Here is an 18,717-nt window from a genome sequence, read left to right as displayed (position 1 = left end):
CCCTGGAGTGTGTGTGTTTGCGGAAGAGAAGGTGGCCAGCACGTTGTCCCATAGTGAGGGGTGAGGGGACACCAACTTGCCTCTCCCCATCCCGCTCCCCTCTGCGTTAACAGCTCTGGAATTCTCAGGGCTCCCTAGCATCAAATCAGGATCTTGTGGAGGCCCCCCAGGAGCCCATCAGTTCCATTGTCTCGGGGGGACGGGACAGGGTGAAGAGGTGGAGAGAGCCGTGATGGGGGTGGTGCTCACGGAAGGTCTGTGGGGGGCACTGGGCTTCCCCAGGTCTGAAGTGCGGGGAGGGGGTCAAAGCGTACACTCGATCTGTAAGATGGGGCGCCGCTCGGGATGAAGATCAGTGCAGACACCCCACGTGGCGCCAAGTTGATTCATGCCCAGCTCTTAGAGATAAGCCTCCAGGCACTTCTGGCCTAAGTGGAAGCTTCCTCTTCACCCCAAATAAATGAGTAGTAGCCAGAGGGCAGATAAGGAAAGAGCGTCAGGGGAGGAAATGGGAGGTTGAGGAGGGTAACACGCAGAGGTGAAAAGAAACTCAGCTTCCTGTCGGGGAAAATGTGGTTCTCCCTCGGGGAACAGACAAGCTCCCCGGATGGTTCAGGGAGAAAAGTGAGAGGAGACGCAAGCAACACAAGGTGCCTGCAGGTTAGAGCAGAGCAGAGAGGACAGAGGGAAGTGGGTCTGGTTTCCGGGGAGTGCTGGGCCCTCGCATTGGCTTGGCACTTCTGGGTATGGGCACCTTCGTGAGGCCAAACTTCTGAGGCTGGTTCTGGAGGAAGTGAGTCATTGAAGATCCAGCTATACCCTGAGCAAGTTTGTCCCTCTGTCCACTTATGGCAGAACCTCCTCTGATGCTCAAGGTTCCAAAACAAGGGCTGGCGAGGACATCGTTTCAGAGTTCTCCCAGCCGTTTCCCTGGTTTACTAGTTCCCTGAGATGCCCTTCCCAGTGAGTGAATGAATGAACGATTCCCTGGTCATATGAGGTTAGGGGATGCTGCATCCCAGTTTCCCTTTGGAGAGTTACAGAACAAGTTAGCCTATCACAGGCTCTGAAATTCCTGCACTAAAGGAATTTAACACGTCATCTTTCAGGCCAGCTGGACTGCGGACAGGCTTGCTGTATTTCTATTGCAAAACCACACAGACCATGTGTATGGGGCCCCCTGGATTAAAAAGTATATGCAGCCCTTAGAGGGTGGTCTTCGCCATGGACTTTTCCCCTCCTTTAAGTAACACCTCTTAACATCTTGAGAGATCCCTGCATTCTCTGGGGGCACAGCTCAGGAGACACTGGAGTCAGATACTGTCTTGCCCATCAGGGGTGTGCAAACAGCACTACTTTCACAGCATTTGTGGGGCAAACAGTCTGAGTGGGGTGGACTCGTGCCCACTCATCCAATCAGTCCTGCCTGGAACCCACAAAATCCTTTTGCAGGATGGTTTTCCGAGATGAAGATGCAGCTTGTGGCCACAGGTAGAGCGTGAATTACTTCTGCACCAAAGCACCATCCTCAGCCCCAGTGTTCTCAGCTCAGCACTTTCTTCGGTCTTAGTGATTCCCGTATTGGCAGGTGGTGGTGGGAATGCTCCAGGGTCCTCTAAAATGTTTAAAGGCCACTGATATGCAGTCCTGAACATACATAACAAAGAATCCTTGAATATACGTCTGAATTGAATGTGTAAATTCTTAAATCTGTGTCTTAGAACTTAAAAAAGACTGAAGTGACCTCCTGGACCTGTTTCCTATCTCTGAAGTAGTTAAAACCCTATACACCTTCAGTGTTTTGGGGGGGTTTAGATTCTATGATAGCGGTTCCCAAACCTTGCTGCATGTTAGAATCCAGCGTTTAATCCCGCTGCCTGTGTTGTATCCTATTCCAATTAGATCACAATGTGGTGGGGTGGGGGCAGGGCAGAGCCAGGTATTTGAATTTTTTTAAAGATCCCCAGTAATCCCAACATGCAGTGAAACTGGGGGCACTGACGTAGAAGCACTTTATTTTTATTATAACCACCACGCCTCTGTGAGAGAAGCAGGACAGGAGCTCGTCCTCATCTCGTAAGTGAGATACAAAGGTCGTACGGGGTGAAGAGACACGATCCAGGTCACAGATCAAGGTTCCAGACAACTGTCATTCCTTACTTGGGTCAAACCCGGCCAATCAGACTAGATTCTGGGGATGTTGGGATATGAGACCGGGGGGTGGGTGGGAGGAACTGGGCTTGAAAACCCAGAGGATTGAACGCGGGCCTTCGTGCCTGAAGGAGAAACAAGAAAACCCCTTCAGTGTCATCCCTCCTGCCCCAGCAATGCTGCCTCTGTCTGGGGACCACTGGTCTGCGTTTCATTTCTAGGGACACAGAATGGACCCTGCGTGCCAGAGTTGGAGGAAATTATCAGAGCCCACAGCTTGTCTTCGGACTTAATGTTGACTATTTCTCTCCTTTGATATTCTATTTTTTTTATAAAGTTATTTATTTTACGTATTTACTTTTGGCTGCGTTGGGTCTTTGTCGCTACGTGTGGGCTTTCTGTAGTTGCGGCGAGTGGGGGCTACTCTTCATTGCGGTGTGCGGGCTTCTCACTGTGGTAGCTTCTCTTGTTGTGGAGCACAGGATCTAGGCGCACGGGCTTCAGTAGTTGCGATGTGTGGGCTCAGTAGTTGTGGCTTGCGGGCTCTAGAGCGCAGGCTCAGTAGTGGTGGTGCACGGGCTTAGTGGCTCCACGGCATGTGGGATCTTCCCAGACCAGGGCTCGAACCCGTGTCCCCTGCATTGGCAGGCGGATTCTTAACCACTGTGTCACCAGGGAAGTCCCTTTCCTTTGATTTTTAAACGAGTCCTCCCCGTGAATTTTGAGGCTGTCTCGGACATTCCCACCCTTGATTGTACAGTATCCTAGTCTCTGCATCAGCAGGCGTGAGAACACCTACCAGTCTGTGGAATTGTCCTATCAGCCATGGAGGCTGTTATGGGGGCAGCGGGATGGGGCAAGGGGCTCTGAGGGGGATGCTGTTGAAACGAACGATTCACTAGTAACTGGGCTTCTCTGAAGCTTCAGGGCTCATAAACTAGAGGCTTAGAAGCAAGGATGAATGATCCCACATCCCCCAAATATCGCCGGCTCAGAGCATTTTTCCACCGTCTGACATGATTGATTAATCCTATTGTATGTATGGGGAGAAGTACTCACATTTCTTACTTTTTAAAAAAAATACACTTATTTTTATTGTATAATTCAATATTTTGTTTGTTTGTTTTTGTTTTGTTTTTGCTGTACCGCATGACTTGTGGGATCTCAGTTCTCGGACCAGGGATTGAACCCGGGCCACGGCAGTGAAAACGCCGAATCCTAACCACTAGGCCGCCAGGGGACTCCTGGTACTCACGTTTCTAACAGCCTTACAAATGTGGAGGATAAGCCAGGAATTCCTTTGGTTAGAGGTGGGCAAGCAAGGACGGTGACCCCTTGGATGACATACTCTGTGTTGCTGGGGACTTGGAATGGATGGCCTGACATTCTGAGATTCTAGGTCTTAGAAGGAGACATAAGGTGTTTCAACTTCCATTTTATCATCATTATTATTACATGAAACTCTCTCTAGCTTAGAGGACTATTTGAGCATTATTTCTTCCCTAGCTTCAGAAAAATGATATTATGAATTCTCCTAAAAACGTATTGTCATGAAAGATTGCCACTAAGACTTAGCAGTAAGGAATCCGTGAGGCCTGGATCTGACCAGGTTGACAAAAACTCGCTTTTTTTTTTTTTTTAAGAGTTTGAATGAATCTTTAGGATGCTATGCTTCGTGAGGTATATTATAATAAAACACTGACATTGGGAGTGATTTACTTATAAATGCAGTGGCGTTGAAGGTGACCCCTGTCAAGAGCTCGCTCCCTTGCCTTCCACAGTGGTTCCTCGATGAGGAGGGAAAAGGGGTGGAAAGTCTGGCAGTCGCTCACCTGAGGGCCGTGTTTCCCACCTGCACAAGCCGGTCCTCGTGTATGTTGCAGCCAAAAGAAAGATTTAGAGCTTATTCAGCCTGGACCACACACAGTAGGTGCTCAAACCAGCAGCGGCGCCTGGGAGTGACTTAGAAATGCAAGTTCTCCAGTCCCCAGAGCAGCTCTGCGGAGTCTGCATCCTTGGGGCGGGACCCCGCGGCCGTGTTTTCCCAGGCTCTCCCGGGGTTCAGTGCTCACGGAGGTGGAGTGGCGTGGCCCTGGACTGATGGTTCTCAAAGTGGGGTCTCCCTGCCACAGCTCCCCACCTCACCCGTGACCTTGTTAGAAGCCACCCGATCTCTTAGTCCTTGGACGTTGGCAGTGGACACACTCCCTGGGACTTTCCAATGTTCGCGGATGAACCTGTAAAGTAATCCATTCTCCGATAAGCACAGAGTCTTAACCACTGGACCACTGCTTACAGGGGATGGAAGGGCTATCATGGCCTTCCATGATAGCCACTGGCCAGGAAAGTCCATGTCTCCCAACTTTGGATTTCATTTTATTCCCACTGCATACAGGGGATGGAAGGGCTATCATGCATGATGGGGAGAAATCCAACATGTAGTTCCGGTACCCTCCGACCCTTAAAGAATGGAATCATTGGCTGCGAGTGCCTCTAAATTGCCCGTATTTCTCGTTGCCGGTAGAACTGACAGAAAACATCGGGCTTCCCGTGAATCTGCTTGAGAAACATGACCTGTGGCCCGCCTATGTCACGTACACATCCCCGCTGGTGAAAAGACTGATTGAGAAAAGCAAAGCCAGAGACGTGGAACGCTTGCAAACGGCCGAGGAGAGCCGGCCGACGTACAGGCAGAGCAAGCCTCCCAGCGTCACCCAGCTGGAAAGGAGAAAGTCCTTCACGTCCTCAGGCAACATGACGTTCGAGGACGTGAGGTCAGAGACCACGCTCTCGGCCTGGGGCCCTTTCTCCATGTCGGACACGGGTCCCCCCGTGGTTCCAGAGCGCACCCACTTCCACGCGGATGCTAGGGCAAGTCCCACCGCCGACTACAACAAGATCATCTTCTCCCGGAAGCTGAGGACAAGGGTGCTTCCGTACCGCTCACTGCTGGCCGGCGAGGAGAAACACCCCGACATTTAGCAGGGAGTCCCTGCAGCCACCCCCCAAGCTTGTACAGCAGTTAAGGGCCATTTGCCACATATTTTGTGACGGCCTTTGCGTTGGGACTTGCCCCTGCTCGGGCAGAGGTCGGCTGAGATCAACCAGATGGAATGTGGGCCACGGAGGGGGTGAAGGCACCCCGTCTGGCAGTGCAGTCATGTGCGGGTGGGAAGCCCCGGGCTCTAGATCCTGCCAGAGATGCTTAGGACCCAGCTGGGGGTGAATCAGTCCTGGTCCAGGCAGGAGACAGCAGTCACACCAGAGATCCTTTGATAGAAAGAATTTCTAGCCAGGTAGCTGCAAAGGCAGGAAGGGGGCACAGAGATGTGGATGGAGGGGGCGCCCGCAGGAAGCAGGCTCGGGGGACAAAGAGAAGGCATGAGCTCATTAAGAGTTAGACACTCGGAGAAGGGGCAGGTGGGCTGCATCTCAGTTCCCAGACGCTGGTGTCCTGAGCTCGCAGGAGACCCCTTTGGGGGTGGCAGCCACCCCTCGCCTCTGAGGAGGGGGAGCTGTTTGGCTGACGGACACCCTGAAGTTGGTTCTGAGAGTTGGGAAAACCAAAATGGGACTCAAATATTTGTTTCTGGAAGGAGTTGACACCGTCCGAGTGAACGAGAATTGCTGGGGGAAACAGAAAGGGACAGGAAGCCGACAGAGGTAAACAGGAAACAAATCAGGAGCGAGTTCCTTCTTCCTCCAGCCTCCGGACTCCCTCTGGCACTTCTGATGGGCAGAGCCTCACCAGGAGGGGAGCAGAAACGTGATTTGCAGGATCCCAAGCCCTGCATCTCAAAGCAGAGTGCAAAAGGATGGGCTTGGAGCCAAGGGAAGATGAGCTCACTACGTGCCCGGTGAGGTTCTGGGCGATCCCACCTTGCTGGCCCCCTCGGCACCTGGTATTGGGATGTTTGTTCCTTGGAGGGTTTACAAAATGGCAGTGGAGACCCGGGCGTCCCCTGCTTAGAAATGGAGGATTTTTCTCCCCTGTAGTTCTTTAAGGCTTGTGGAGCTTAGTTGGCTCGGGGAGAGGTTCCCGGCTGGACCCCAGCTATGCTTTGTCAGATGCAGCTGGCATTGGTCCACCCATGCTCTGAGCTGTTCCCACTTGGCCTCAAAGCAAACGATGCTGTACTCAGTCTGGACGCAGAAGACTCTGTCTTTAGACACAAAGAGACTCGAGTTATGACAGGCAGACCCCACGGTCTCAGGCTTGGGGCTTGCCCGCTGAGCATGGCCTCATTGGTAGCATCTCTCTTCTTTGCCCTCACCTGAGTTTCTCTGCTTATATTTGTGAACCAGTTAATACTCACCCTGTTTCCCTCACGGAGACATAGAAGATGCAATGTGCTAGTTGCTGGAAGAGGCTGAATTTGCCCTACAAGCGCGTTCGCTGCATCCAGGAGTCTTGCAGAAACGTTTGGGCTCCATGCTGGCTGCCGTGAGCTGTGTAAGATCTGCACAAGTTAGGAGCTCCAGACCCATTCCTGGGTTCCCAGCTCTTGGCCAGAATGAATTTTTGCAAAAAGAATAGGTGATTTCCAGTGAACCTGAATGACTGTATTTGGGTCCATGGAACATTTATAGACATGGAGGCTGGTGATGAATTCCCAACGAGAATTCTTCTCTCTTCTATCCTTTTCTGGGAGCTTACAGCCAGAGTATGTTTGGGAAGCTATGGATTATAGATCCTCTTTGTGTTAGTGTTAGTTACATAGTTTTTTGGGTGTTTTGTTGTTTCTGTTTTTTTAAATCTCTAGGTGTTTGACAGTTGTTACATGCATATACTCTCTAAGTTAAAATGGTTGTTTTATAGATAGTATTGTTTAGATTAGTTTAATTCTCAGCCTGTCACAACCACACAAGCAGGATCCAAGGACATACGCACTCTGCGCTGTGATGAAAATGGCTTGTGTCCGTGACTGTGGTCCAGACGCATTGTCTCCTGAGGCCGTTTTTGAGAGAGAAACAGTCTAATTCCTTGGAAAGGAGGGAGTCCCTTCAAGGCCAAGCTGAGTTCGCAGGTCCCTGGGGGGGTGACTGTGTAAACAAGGCTGCAGTGCTGGTGGGTGCGGGCCGGGTGCTTGGCGGTGGCCTGGGAGCCCTCCACTTGGCAAGGGAGGTGGGGGGCGGGGCGAGGGGAAGGCCGCAACCCAGGGGCCTGGGGGAGCCATGCACTTGATTGACAGCAAATCCTCCTCTTCCTTTCGTGGGCCGGAGAACCTTACTGTAGGAGGCGCGACTGCCCCACAGTCCCCTTAATCTTTCCTTAGGACATGGATAAAAGCTGGGTACCCTGAGATAGGGATTTTGACCCCTGGGATTTGGTGGGCGTCCCAGGAGGTGGAGGAGAAGTCACACGTAGCCCAGGGACCCCAAGCAGGGACTGGCTCCGTGTCCCTGGAGACGGAGACCCGCAGCAGAGTCCCAGCCCCGTAGCCTTGCTCCGCGTGTCAGCAGAGGTGGTAAAAAAGATCGTAGAAGTGCTTTGTGAGATGTGGGCTGGCCAGGGTGCCCGTCAGGACCGAGCGGCTCTTTTCAGCTTTAGCTGAGTCATTCGTTCCTAGAAGCCTCTTGGAAGCCCCTCCTTTCTGGAGTGATGGGCAGGGGCGGCGGGTTATCGGGGCCACAGATAAGACAGGATGCGAGCCGGAGGGGGGAAGTAAACAGGGGCCTGGGGTTTACTGTGAGCTGATGTCGTCAGAGCCCGCACTGAAGCTCAGGCCTGGGTTTGTGTTTGTCAGATAATCAGGAAACCCTCCCTCTTCCTCCTTCACTAACCCCTCCCCACTTGCATCTCTTCCCAGGGACCCAGCGCCTCAGCCAGCTACCTGGGCACTTGAAAACCACACTGCAGTGCCCTAAACCAGCGGGGCGGGGCTGGGCCGTGTGCATGAGGGATCCTCTGGGGCAGTAGGGGTGGGGGTGAGAGTGGGCAGGACCGGCAGGGATGCGGGAACACCCCAGCTTTAGGTGGAGCCCGCTGCCACCCCATATTCTGTGCCTTGGTCCTGACCATGATCCGATGTCCATATGGAACAGGGCGGGATAAACAGTGTCATGAAAATGACCTTGGGCTTCATGCCAAGACCCCCATCTCTTCTCCCAGGCTCTCTATTCCAGGGCAAATAAAAATTCCCACTCCACCTGAGGCCTTTCTAGGAAGCTTCTACTGCTGGGGGCCGGGCAGAGCTCGTGGTACCAATCCACTTCCTCTTCAGGTCTAAGTGTTCAGCCACCCAGGACCCTCCGATGCTTTTGGTAGACAAGGCAGGGAGAAGCACAACGCTTCCAGCAAGTCAGCATGGTTTCTGCGGACCACCAGGCAGGAGGGCTTTGTGGAGAGAGGAGTTGGTTCCAGAGAAAGTGGCGGCTGGAAGGAAGCTCGCCCCGAGGGCCACGCGTGCGCCAGCACGGGTGCACACACTGTTGTGTGTTGCAGCACGTCTACATCCATTCACTGTCCAGGGGCTTCTGTATGCTTTCCTAGCTGACCCTGAAGGAAGTGAGCCCCTCTGGCACTGGAACCCAGGCCCTCAAGCCCAAGTCCAGGCTGCCTCCCCCGTACCCGGGTCCCCTCCCCCTTCTCCCCCTCTTTCTCCTCCGTGTCATCACCGGCAGTCCTGCTAGCACGTCCTCAAGAGGGCAGGTGTGCCTGCCTGTGGCTGCTGACCCTCAGGTTCAGCCATGACTCCATCTGTCAGGCAGTGGCTTCACTAGAAGCCCGTCGTGTGTGACCCGTGAACCAGAGCTAACTCACCGTCTGCCGCTGGACCAGCAGAGCTAGGAAGGAGGGTCTGGGAGGGCCGTGAGATCTGGACAAGGTCAGCCCTGCTCACGGTCATCTTCCCAGAGCTCGGCCCACAGCCTGGCACACGGTTGGGGCTCAATTACTTACTGAGCGAATGATTCACAACACCAGGTCCTGACACCCGAAACAGAATGCGTGGCGAAGCGGTGGTTTCTTTTGTAATATCCAGAGGCTGGAGAAACCACTTGGCCGGGTTGTGTAGAAAGTTTGAGGCAAGCGGCAGGCACCTTTGCTGTAAGGTTCCTTCTGGTCCTGACAGTGTGATTCGAACAAAGGACCCAGCTGGCACCTTGGACGTGTCCTTCCTTGTAGGACATGGGAGGGATAGAGTAGCAGGACAAACAGTCTCCTAAAATTTAACATCTAGTTATTCTGTCCTTTTAAACGACCAATCCATGCCTGTCTGATGGAATTCCAAGTTAATTATACATATTTCCTCCGGGCTTTATCAGAAGGGACAAAATTTCATAGACCTAACAGTTTCTCGGGTGCCGATCGAGGGCACCCGACAGATATGCGCTGGGTGCTGGCTTGTGCCAGGTGCCCTGCTGGGGGCCCAGCCGTGAGCAGGGCAGACACTCAGGCTTCCGTCCGGTGGTGCAGACACCGGACAATCACTTCATCCCATCGCGGTTGCGAGGGGTGTTACAGAGAAGCACAGGATTCTGTGAGGGCGTTCTTGCCTTGAGCTCCTCATGTGCCCTCCCCAGGCTCATGAGGAAGGGATTAGAGAAGGAAGCAGGATTCGGATCGGGACAGCTGCTCATGAAGAGGGGTGAGGTCATGGCGCAAGTTTGGCCAAACTGAAGCGTAGTGGCCTGCTGAAGGTTTTGAACTTTGCAAAGCTGCCTTCAGTGTATGCTGGCCTGGCTCTCTTGTTTGTTTCTGTAGCACCATGGAGCTGTCCCCTGGCTGGGCCGAGGTTCAGGGCATGGCCTGTCCCTCCCGGCCCCACGAAGCAACACAGAGGCGGCGCCCACATCTGCACGCTGCTCACCCCAGGCCACTCACTTCCTGCCTTTTTGGCTGGAGGGCTGGCGAGGCAGCTTCAAGGCAGGCCTCTAGCCCCTGTGTTTCCCTGACCAGACCCCGGGCGGGGACCAGGCCCAAGCCCTCAGCATCTGGCCTCTGGCCCACTGAGCCTCACCTCAACTTCCCCAGGTCTCGGAGCAAAGAGACCAGTTCTGGCCTTCCAGCATTTCTGGGTTTGTGGAGGTCCCTCTGTAGACCGGGGCAAGGGGTGCGCTTCAACCCAGGGGAAGGCAGGGTACCTGCTCTACGCCCTTCCTCTTTCTGCCCTCGTCTGCAGAGCCTCTCCCTCCTTTTCTTTCCCCCCTCCTTCCTTTCCATTTGAATTTCATTGTTATTTATTTTTTTTGCCATTGCAAAATTAAATGACGCTTGTTTTATGTGGCTCAGGCTCCTTGCGGTAGAAGTGAGCCGAGATGGCCCAGGCTCCACAAACTTTAGGAGAAGCAGGTCCCTTTAATGCTGGGATCGTGGGTCTCAGCCTCCCTCCTGAGGCCCACGGGGAGTGCCCAGACGCTCTCTGGGAAGCTCTGAGGAATGCTTTCGTAGCTCACGAAACCGCCCCTCAGGGCCCCTGTCACCCTGGCCATTGTCTCACTCCAGAGCAGTTGCCCCAAGGTCCCAGGTCACTGCTGTCCCACTTCTCCCCAGCCCAGCCATCGGGTCCCCCTGTGGTTTCTCAAAGCACCGCTCTCCCAAGTTGTCGCATCAGCAAGTCTACCCTGAAGGCCTGGGCGTGGCAGAAGCACAACAGAGTAAATTACAATTCTATTGGAAGTGTCTATTTTGGGAGGCCCATAGCCTAAATCTGAATGCTGTTCCCTGGTGAGGGCCAGCTCCACCTCCAATATGGATCTCAACTCATGCCCATTAACTCAGAATCCAGGGCCAGTACCCCCTTAATCCTGGAGACACTGGAGCCACCTCCACCTTCCTTTCCTGGGTCAATAACCTCCCTCTTGGTCACAGAATTGCCACTGGGATACCAAGTGGCCCATTTCTAAGAGGTGGTTTAGTTCTCCTGGCCTGGAGAAGACAATCACAATATTCAAGAGAACACAGTGCAGTTGGGGCTTCAGAACAGTTAGCAGAGGGCTTTGTCTAGTCCCCTTGGGATCCTGCTGGCAGAACGTGGGGAAGTTATGCCTTCTGATGTCCAAGGGTGGGAAGCTCCTGGCAGGATACACACAACAGCACCGCCGCCATCTCCATCAGCAGCTCCATCACTACCACCATCACTACCACCACCATCACCACCATCACTACCAACATCACCACCACCACCACCACCACCACCATCACCACCACCATCACTACCACCACCATCACCACCATCACTACCAACATCACCACCACCACCACCACCACCATCACTACCAACATCACCACCACCACCACCACCACCATCACTACCACCATCACTACCACCACCACCACCACCACCACCACCTCCACCACCATCACTACCACCACCACCACCACCATCACTACCACCACCACCACCACCACCACCACCACCACCACCACCATCACTACCACCACCACCACCACCACCACCACCACCATCACTACCACCACCACCACCACCACCACCATCACTACCACCACCACCACCACCACCATCACTACCACCACCATCACCACCACCACCACCACCACCACCACCATCACTACCACCATCACTACCACCACTACCACCACCACCATCACTACCACCACCACCACCACCACCACCACTACCACCATCACTACCACCACCATCACCACCACCACCACTACCACCATCACTACCACCACCACTACCACCACTACCACCATCACTACCACCATCACCACCACCACTACCACCATCACTACCACCACCACCACCACCACCATCACTACCAACATCACCACCACCACCACCACCACCACCATCACTACCAACATCACCACCACCACCACCACCATCACTACCACCATCACTACCACCACCACCACCACCACCACCACCACCTCCACCACCATCACTACCACCACCACCACCACCATCACTACCACCACCACCACCACCACCACCACCACCACCACCACCATCACTACCACCACCACCACCACCACCACCACCACCACCACCATCACTACCACCACCACCACCACCACCACCATCACTACCACCACCACCACCACCATCACTACCACCACCATCACCACCACCACCACCACCACCACCACCATCACTACCACCATCACTACCACCACCACTACCACCACCACCACCATCACTACCACCACCACCACCACCACTACCACCATCACTACCACCACCATCACCACCACCACCACTACCACCATCACTACCACCACCACTACCACCACCACCACCATCACTACCACCACCACCACCACCACTACCACCATCACTACCACCACCATCACCACCACCACCACTACCACCATCACTACCACCACCATCACCACCACCACCACCACCACCACCATCACCACCATCACTACCACCACCACCATCACCACCACCACCACCACCATCACTACCACCACCACCACCACCATCACTACCACCACCACCACCATCACCACCACCACCACCACCATCACTACCACCATCACTACCACCACCACCACCATCACTACCACCACCACCACCATCACTACCACCACCACCATCACCACCACCACCACCACCATCACTACCACCATCACCACCATCACCACCACCACCATCACCACCATCACCACCACCATCACTACCACCACCACCACCACCACCATCACCACCACCACCACCATCACCACCACCACCACCACCATCACTACCACCATCACCACCACCACCATCACCACCACCACCACTACCACCATCACTACCACCATCACCACCATCACCACCACCACCACCATCACTACCACCACCACCACCATCACCACCACCACCACCACCATCACTACCACCATCACTACCACCACCACCACCATCACTACCACCACCACCACCATCACTACCACCACCACCATCACCACCACCACCACCACCATCACTACCACCATCACCACCATCACCACCACCACCATCATCACCACCATCACCACCACCATCACTACCACCACCACCACCACCACCATCACTACCACCACCACCATCACCACCACCACCACCACCATCACTACCACCATCACCACCACCACCATCACCACCACCACCACTACCACCATCACTACCACCATCACCACCATCACCACCACCATCACCACCATCACTACCACCATCACTACCACCACCACCACCACCACCACCACCACCACCACCACCACCATCACTACCACCACCACCATCACCACCACCACCACCACCACCACCTCCATCTATAGCTATTACTAGTATCATCACCATCACCATGACCATCACCACCACCACCACCACCACCACCATCACTACCACCACTACCATCACCACTGTGACCACCACTACCACCTCCACCACCATCACCACCATCAGTACCAGCACAAACATCATGACCACCGTCACCAATACCACCACCTCCACCTTCACCTCCATCTACAGCTATTACTAGTATCATCACCACCACTGTGACCATCACCACCACTTCCACCTTCACCTCCCCCATCTGCAACTCCATCCCCACTACCATCACCACCACATCACCTCTGAACAAATTTATGAAAGTGCAACCCTTATTTGTTTATTGAAAAATTATTAAACCAGCAAAGACACAGTCTCAATAAAAGGCCTATTTTATAAGTTAGACAGAGGAAGACAAATACTTTACGATATCACTTATAAGTAGAATCTAAGAAAGCTGAACTCAGAGAAACAGAGAATAGAGTGGTGGTTACAGGAGCTGGGGGTGGGGGGAGTGCGGAGATATTGGTCAAAGGGTGCCAACTTCCCGTTATAAGATGGATGGGATCTAACGTACAGTATGCTGATTACAGCTGATAATACAGTATTATATATTTGAAGGAGGTCTGAAGAGCACATTCTGGAAGCCCTAGTGCCGGGGGCAGGTGTGGGCTGAGGGACCCAAGTGGAGGCTGGGGAGGCAGGGGGTGAGAGTGGGCCACCTCAAGGCACAAAAACAAAAGACAGACTTTTTCCCAAGAATGGCCGACAGCCACTGCGGGGTTTTAGGCAGGGAAACAGCAAGATCTGTTAGTGGAGACTAAACCCTGTTTGGATTCCTCTCTCCCTGGCCCGGCACTGTGAACATTATAGCTCACCCTTAAATATGGGGGGTGAGGAAAAGCGGGATGTACGGCCCGCCTCTGAGGAGCTCACAAGTGATGCTAGAAGTATATACAGGCATCACCTCCTCAAGGGGCAGGGGTCCCCTTCCAAGTCATCCACTGACTCCATGTTGTCAACCTGAGAAGTTGTGCCTTGTTCCAACAAAGCTGGGCCTGCTCGGAGCCTTCTGAGCTCCAGTTTTTGGTCATGATAATTTCTGAGTCAGTTCATGGGCTGTACCAAAACCCAGATGCTTTAGAAACACAGAATGAGGGAGGATGTGGAAGGGTGGCTCCTTTAATCTCACCCAGTCACTCTGAAGACAAGGAAACAGAGGATCAGAGAGGTCCAGTGATTTGGCGGAGGATTTGAATGCAGTCCCTCCAAATCTTCCCCATCCGCTGCGGACGCCTGTCACGGGCCAGGGAAGGGGGCCAGGAGGCCCGAATGCGGGGCCTCTCCTGGTAGCCCAGAGCAGGCAGCTGGAATTCCTTCAGGAGGGTTCCTGCAAGAGCTGGGCTTGGAGCAGGAGAGTGACATGAACAGGGTGGATGAGAGAGTGGGGCATCTCAGGTACATCCAAACATGGACCGCCATCTACAATTCCTTTTCCTAAAAAAAAAAAATGGCAAGCTAAAGATTCTGTTGAAACTTTCTTTCCCAGCAGAGCACCACAGGCAGGTGGTGTTTGCATCCACACCCTGGTTCTGGGACGATCCCCGTCTCTCGTGCTCCAGGAGACTTGGGTTTTTCGAAACATCTCCAAGCCCACCCCGTTCCCTTCTATCGATTCCATCTTCACATGTAATGAATTAAAGAGCAGCATCCTTTATGAAAGGCAGGGTGAAAAGTGATGGAGGGACAAACCATTGCCAGTCCTTTAAAAAGGCAAAATGGGCTGTGTGGCAGCTGGTCCACATCCCCTCCCCTGCCCACACCCCAGGCACCAGTCACTCTCCACCTGGAGTTTTCTCTTGATGCCCTGCCGCAGATGGACAGGGCGTTGAGGTCCCCGGAGCTGCCCTCAGTATGGCCAACAGGAGGTGGAGGACAAATAGCCCAGCTTCCTCACCCCTACGTTTGGTGGATAAGTGTGCAAGTCCCACGCTGTCTCTGAGTTCCCAGCGGGATAGAGCCTCGGGTACCCGAGTAGCCATCCCCTCAAGGATGCCCTGAGCCTCGGCCTCCTTTCCTCCTCTGCCCTACTTTTCCACTCCTCTGCTCTGTCTCCCAGATTCATGTCCCCAGTAGACTCCTTGTTCTTGAATCCTCATCTCAGAGTCTGCTTTTGGGGAACGCAACCCAAGACATCATGCAGGCAATCCCTAGATTATGCAGCCACCCAGGAATAAAGGAGTCCCTGTCTGGGGGAAGTTCCTTATTTTGTGTTTCATTCAGGGCAAAAGGGCCCTTTAAAAAACAGAAAAAAACAACGTGCCTGTACATGGTCAAGAAACCAAAGAGACGTCCGCGGAATATGATGAAAAACAGTTCTCTGTCCCCACCTCCCTGCCTGCCTCCCCCTGTCCCTCTCCGGAGAGGTGACCACCCCTAACCAGTAGATGTGTGTCCCTTTGGAAATGTTATCCTCTGAAAACCTGAAGTCACATCACGTCATATCCCCTCTTAGTAAGAAGCCAGAGCCCTTCAAACAGCCAGCAAGCTCTTCTAGTCTCCTCTCTGGACCTCTTCTCCACATTCTCCTTCGCCCTGGCAGCTCCAGCCTCCTGGACCCCATCACGCCAGCCATCAGGCTCCCTTCTCAGGCTTCTGTACCTGCCACCCTCCTGCCTGGAAGGCTCCTTCCCATCCACGTGCACAGCTCTCTCCCTCACATCCTAAGAGTCTTGGCTCAAGTACCCCCTTCTCGGTGGAGCTTTTCTCTGAGAAGCTTATTTGCTGCAGCCCATTCCCTGCACTCCTCACACGTCTCTTTGGTTTTCTCCGTATCACTTTCCGCCTGCTGGACCACTCCACCATCTACTTATTGCTTGTCGCAGTAGGATATCAGCTCGGGAAAGCAGAGGGTCTATCTCTTTTGTTCACCGCTGTATCCCCAGCGCTTGGAACAGTTCCTGGTACAAGGTAGCTGCTTGGGAAAGCTTTGTTGAATGAATGTACACACACGTCATACGATACACATTGTCCTACCCGGTACTTTTCCCACGTAGCCATCTTGGAGGTTGTTTCTCTTGGAACCCATAGGATCGCTGCGTCCTTTTAAGCAGCTGCAGGGTGTAAGGTCCTGTGAGTGTCGGTCATGAACTCAGCTATTCAGCCGGCCTTCCCTTGATGGACGTTTGGGTGGTTTCTGGTCTTTAGCCAGAAACAGAGCTGACGTGTCCCACGTCTTTGCTCACACGGGGACACATCAGCACACGAGGAGTTCCTGGGGTGTGGTAGCCACTTTTTATTCTCATCTGGACAGAAACTACCAAATTGCCTTCGGAAAAGGCCACATCTATTCCCATCCCCCCACAGTGGTGAGAAGGCCTGTTTCCCCCCATCCTAATCAACACGTGTGTTAGCAAACTTTTTGATCTTTGCCAACTTAATCAGTAAAAAATTTACAGATTTTCATCTCTTTCTTCTTTGCATTTGTTTATATGCCATTTCTAGTTTTTCCTCTCTCTCTCTCTCTCTCTGTGATCCACTTGTTTATATCTTTTCCTAATTAAAAAAAATTGGTTTGTTGGTCTTTAACCTGTGGTTCGCAAGTCCTGTTTTTATCTTAAGCCCTTCAGTCCTTTGTTCATAACCCATCTTTCAAATATTTTCCCACCTTTTCACTTGTATTTTGATGTCATTTTAGGATTTTTGGTATGGATAAAATTTAAATACTTATACAGTCAACCTCATCAATATTTTTATTTATGGCTTCTGAATTTTGTCTTAATTAGAAAAGCTTTTTCCTCTCCCAAGAGTACATGAAAAAATTACCTCATGTTCCTTTTTGGTACTTTTACAGCTTTTCTGTTTCTTAAGTATATATTTTTACCTTTAATTGATTTTAGTATAAAGACATGAAGGAGGATTCAGTTGAACTTGTCCCCTCTGGGTTGGCCAGTTTTTCCAACAACATTTATTGAATAATCCACCTTTCCCTCAGTGATTGGGAATTTCCCTTTCTTATACCTTAAATCGTGGTATGTTTTCCAGTCTCTTTGAGGACTTTCTATTTCAGCTCACTGATCTGTCTGTCTATGTGACAGAATCAAACTGTCTTCATTACTGCAGCTTTAAAAATCTCTTTTACTGTCTGATAAGAGTGTAAGTCCCGAGGGCCTTTCTGAAGTTTTTTTTCCGGTGGCCGCTGAGCCTTTTGGCGAGAATGAAAGTGATTTTCAGGTAGTAAAATTGCCCTCTTTTCTCTTAGGTGATCAGACTAGTGAGTGGAAGGCAGGCTCCTTGATCCTTTTAACTGACAAGCCCCGTTTCCTGCTAAAAGGTCGACAGCAAAATAAAAGCTACCTGTATTCCTTCACTTCCTGGAGGTGATAACCTGCCTGCCACCTGAGGTGCTGAAGGTGTGCTGGGGCTGGGGTACCTCCCTCGTATGTGATGGGAAGCGTCCGAACTTGGACTTGCCCATCAGTCTGAAGGCACTCCCTTTCCACTTAGAAAAATGATACCAAAATAGAAGGAAAACGCAAAGCAGAAAGAAATTCCTCCCTTGTCACCCTTGGAATATGACTGGTGCCGACGATTCTGTCAAACGTTCCAGGAGACCGAAAGCATGGAGCACGGGGCCAAGGCCGTGAGGCCGACGCAGGGCTAGAGCTGGGCAGAGCGGCCTTCCTCCGCCCGGGCTGCTCGAGTCGCTGGTCCCCGGTTCAGTGGGAGCTTTTGGTATGAAGTCAATGTTTGCAGTGGGTGAGGCGTGGGAAGCAAAACCAGATATGTAGACATTTTTTCCTTCCCGGCTTCTTTCTCTTAGAATATTCCTGGTTCCCCAGGAACAGGCCTCCATTGTACACGCCCGCCCTGGACAGCTTGGCTGGGGGGCCGTCGGCCGCCCCAGGAGAGAGTGTGCGGGGCCCCCGGGAGCAGCTGTAAGAGTACCCAGACCTCCCCGCAAACATCTGTCCTGCACAATCGCCCAAACCTCAGGAGGTGCCCAGAGCTTGGCATTCGCAGGCCCAGAGGAGGGATCCCACCTGGTTCTCCCACCCAGGCCGATGGGCACCACGCACAGCTGGGCTCACCCCTTTCTCGAGGACCACGTGGACGTGTGTCTGAGATGGAGAGGGCAGGAGAGGATAATGGGGCTGGGGGGAGGAGGTGAAGGAGCTGTGAGTACAGGTCAGGTGAGGGGGGTCCCCTGCCTCCAGGCCAGTGCCCCACACAACCGCCCCCAAACTTCAGTGAGGGCCCGGCTCAACTGACAGGTGTGAGAGACTTATTATAGGCCTTGGCTCACGGCGTGATGGAGGCCACGAAAGTCCACGGTCGGCTCTCCGCAAGCTGAAGAATCAGG

At 52.9% G+C, this 18,717-nt stretch overlaps 1 protein-coding gene across 1 annotated transcript; it reads left to right on the top strand.

The window, feature by feature from the left end:
- Positions 1-232: 232 nt before the first annotated feature.
- Positions 233-5,133, top strand: CDRT4 (CMT1A duplicated region transcript 4). Its single transcript, XM_065898068.1, has 3 exons — positions 233-289; positions 764-797; positions 4,676-5,133. The coding sequence occupies exons 1-3, from the start codon at positions 233-235 to the stop codon at positions 5,131-5,133; spliced, it is 549 nt and encodes a 182-aa protein (XP_065754140.1).
- Positions 5,134-18,717: the final 13,584 nt, after the last annotated feature.

The sequence above is a fragment of the Phocoena phocoena genome, chromosome 19 (assembly GCF_963924675.1).
Source record: "Phocoena phocoena chromosome 19, mPhoPho1.1, whole genome shotgun sequence".
Classification (NCBI taxonomy): domain Eukaryota; kingdom Metazoa; phylum Chordata; class Mammalia; order Artiodactyla; family Phocoenidae; genus Phocoena; species Phocoena phocoena.
The sequence above is the reverse complement of the archived record's forward strand: the minus strand, read 5'-3'. Positions and strand labels throughout refer to the sequence as shown.

What these genes read in the sequence shown, in the direction of transcription:
- CDRT4 (XM_065898068.1), top strand. Translation starts at nt 233, where the DNA reads ATGGGGGTGGTGCTCACGGAAGGTCTGTGGGGGGCACTGGGCTTCCCC. An exon ending in TGGGCTTCCCCAGGTCTGAA is followed by an intron (nt 290 to 763) that starts GTGCGGGGAGGG and finishes CACCTTCGTGAG; the next exon opens with GCCAAACTTCTGAGGCTGGT. An exon ending in GCTGGTTCTGGAGGAAGTGA is followed by an intron (nt 798 to 4,675) that starts GTCATTGAAGAT and finishes CGTTGCCGGTAG; the next exon opens with AACTGACAGAAAACATCGGG.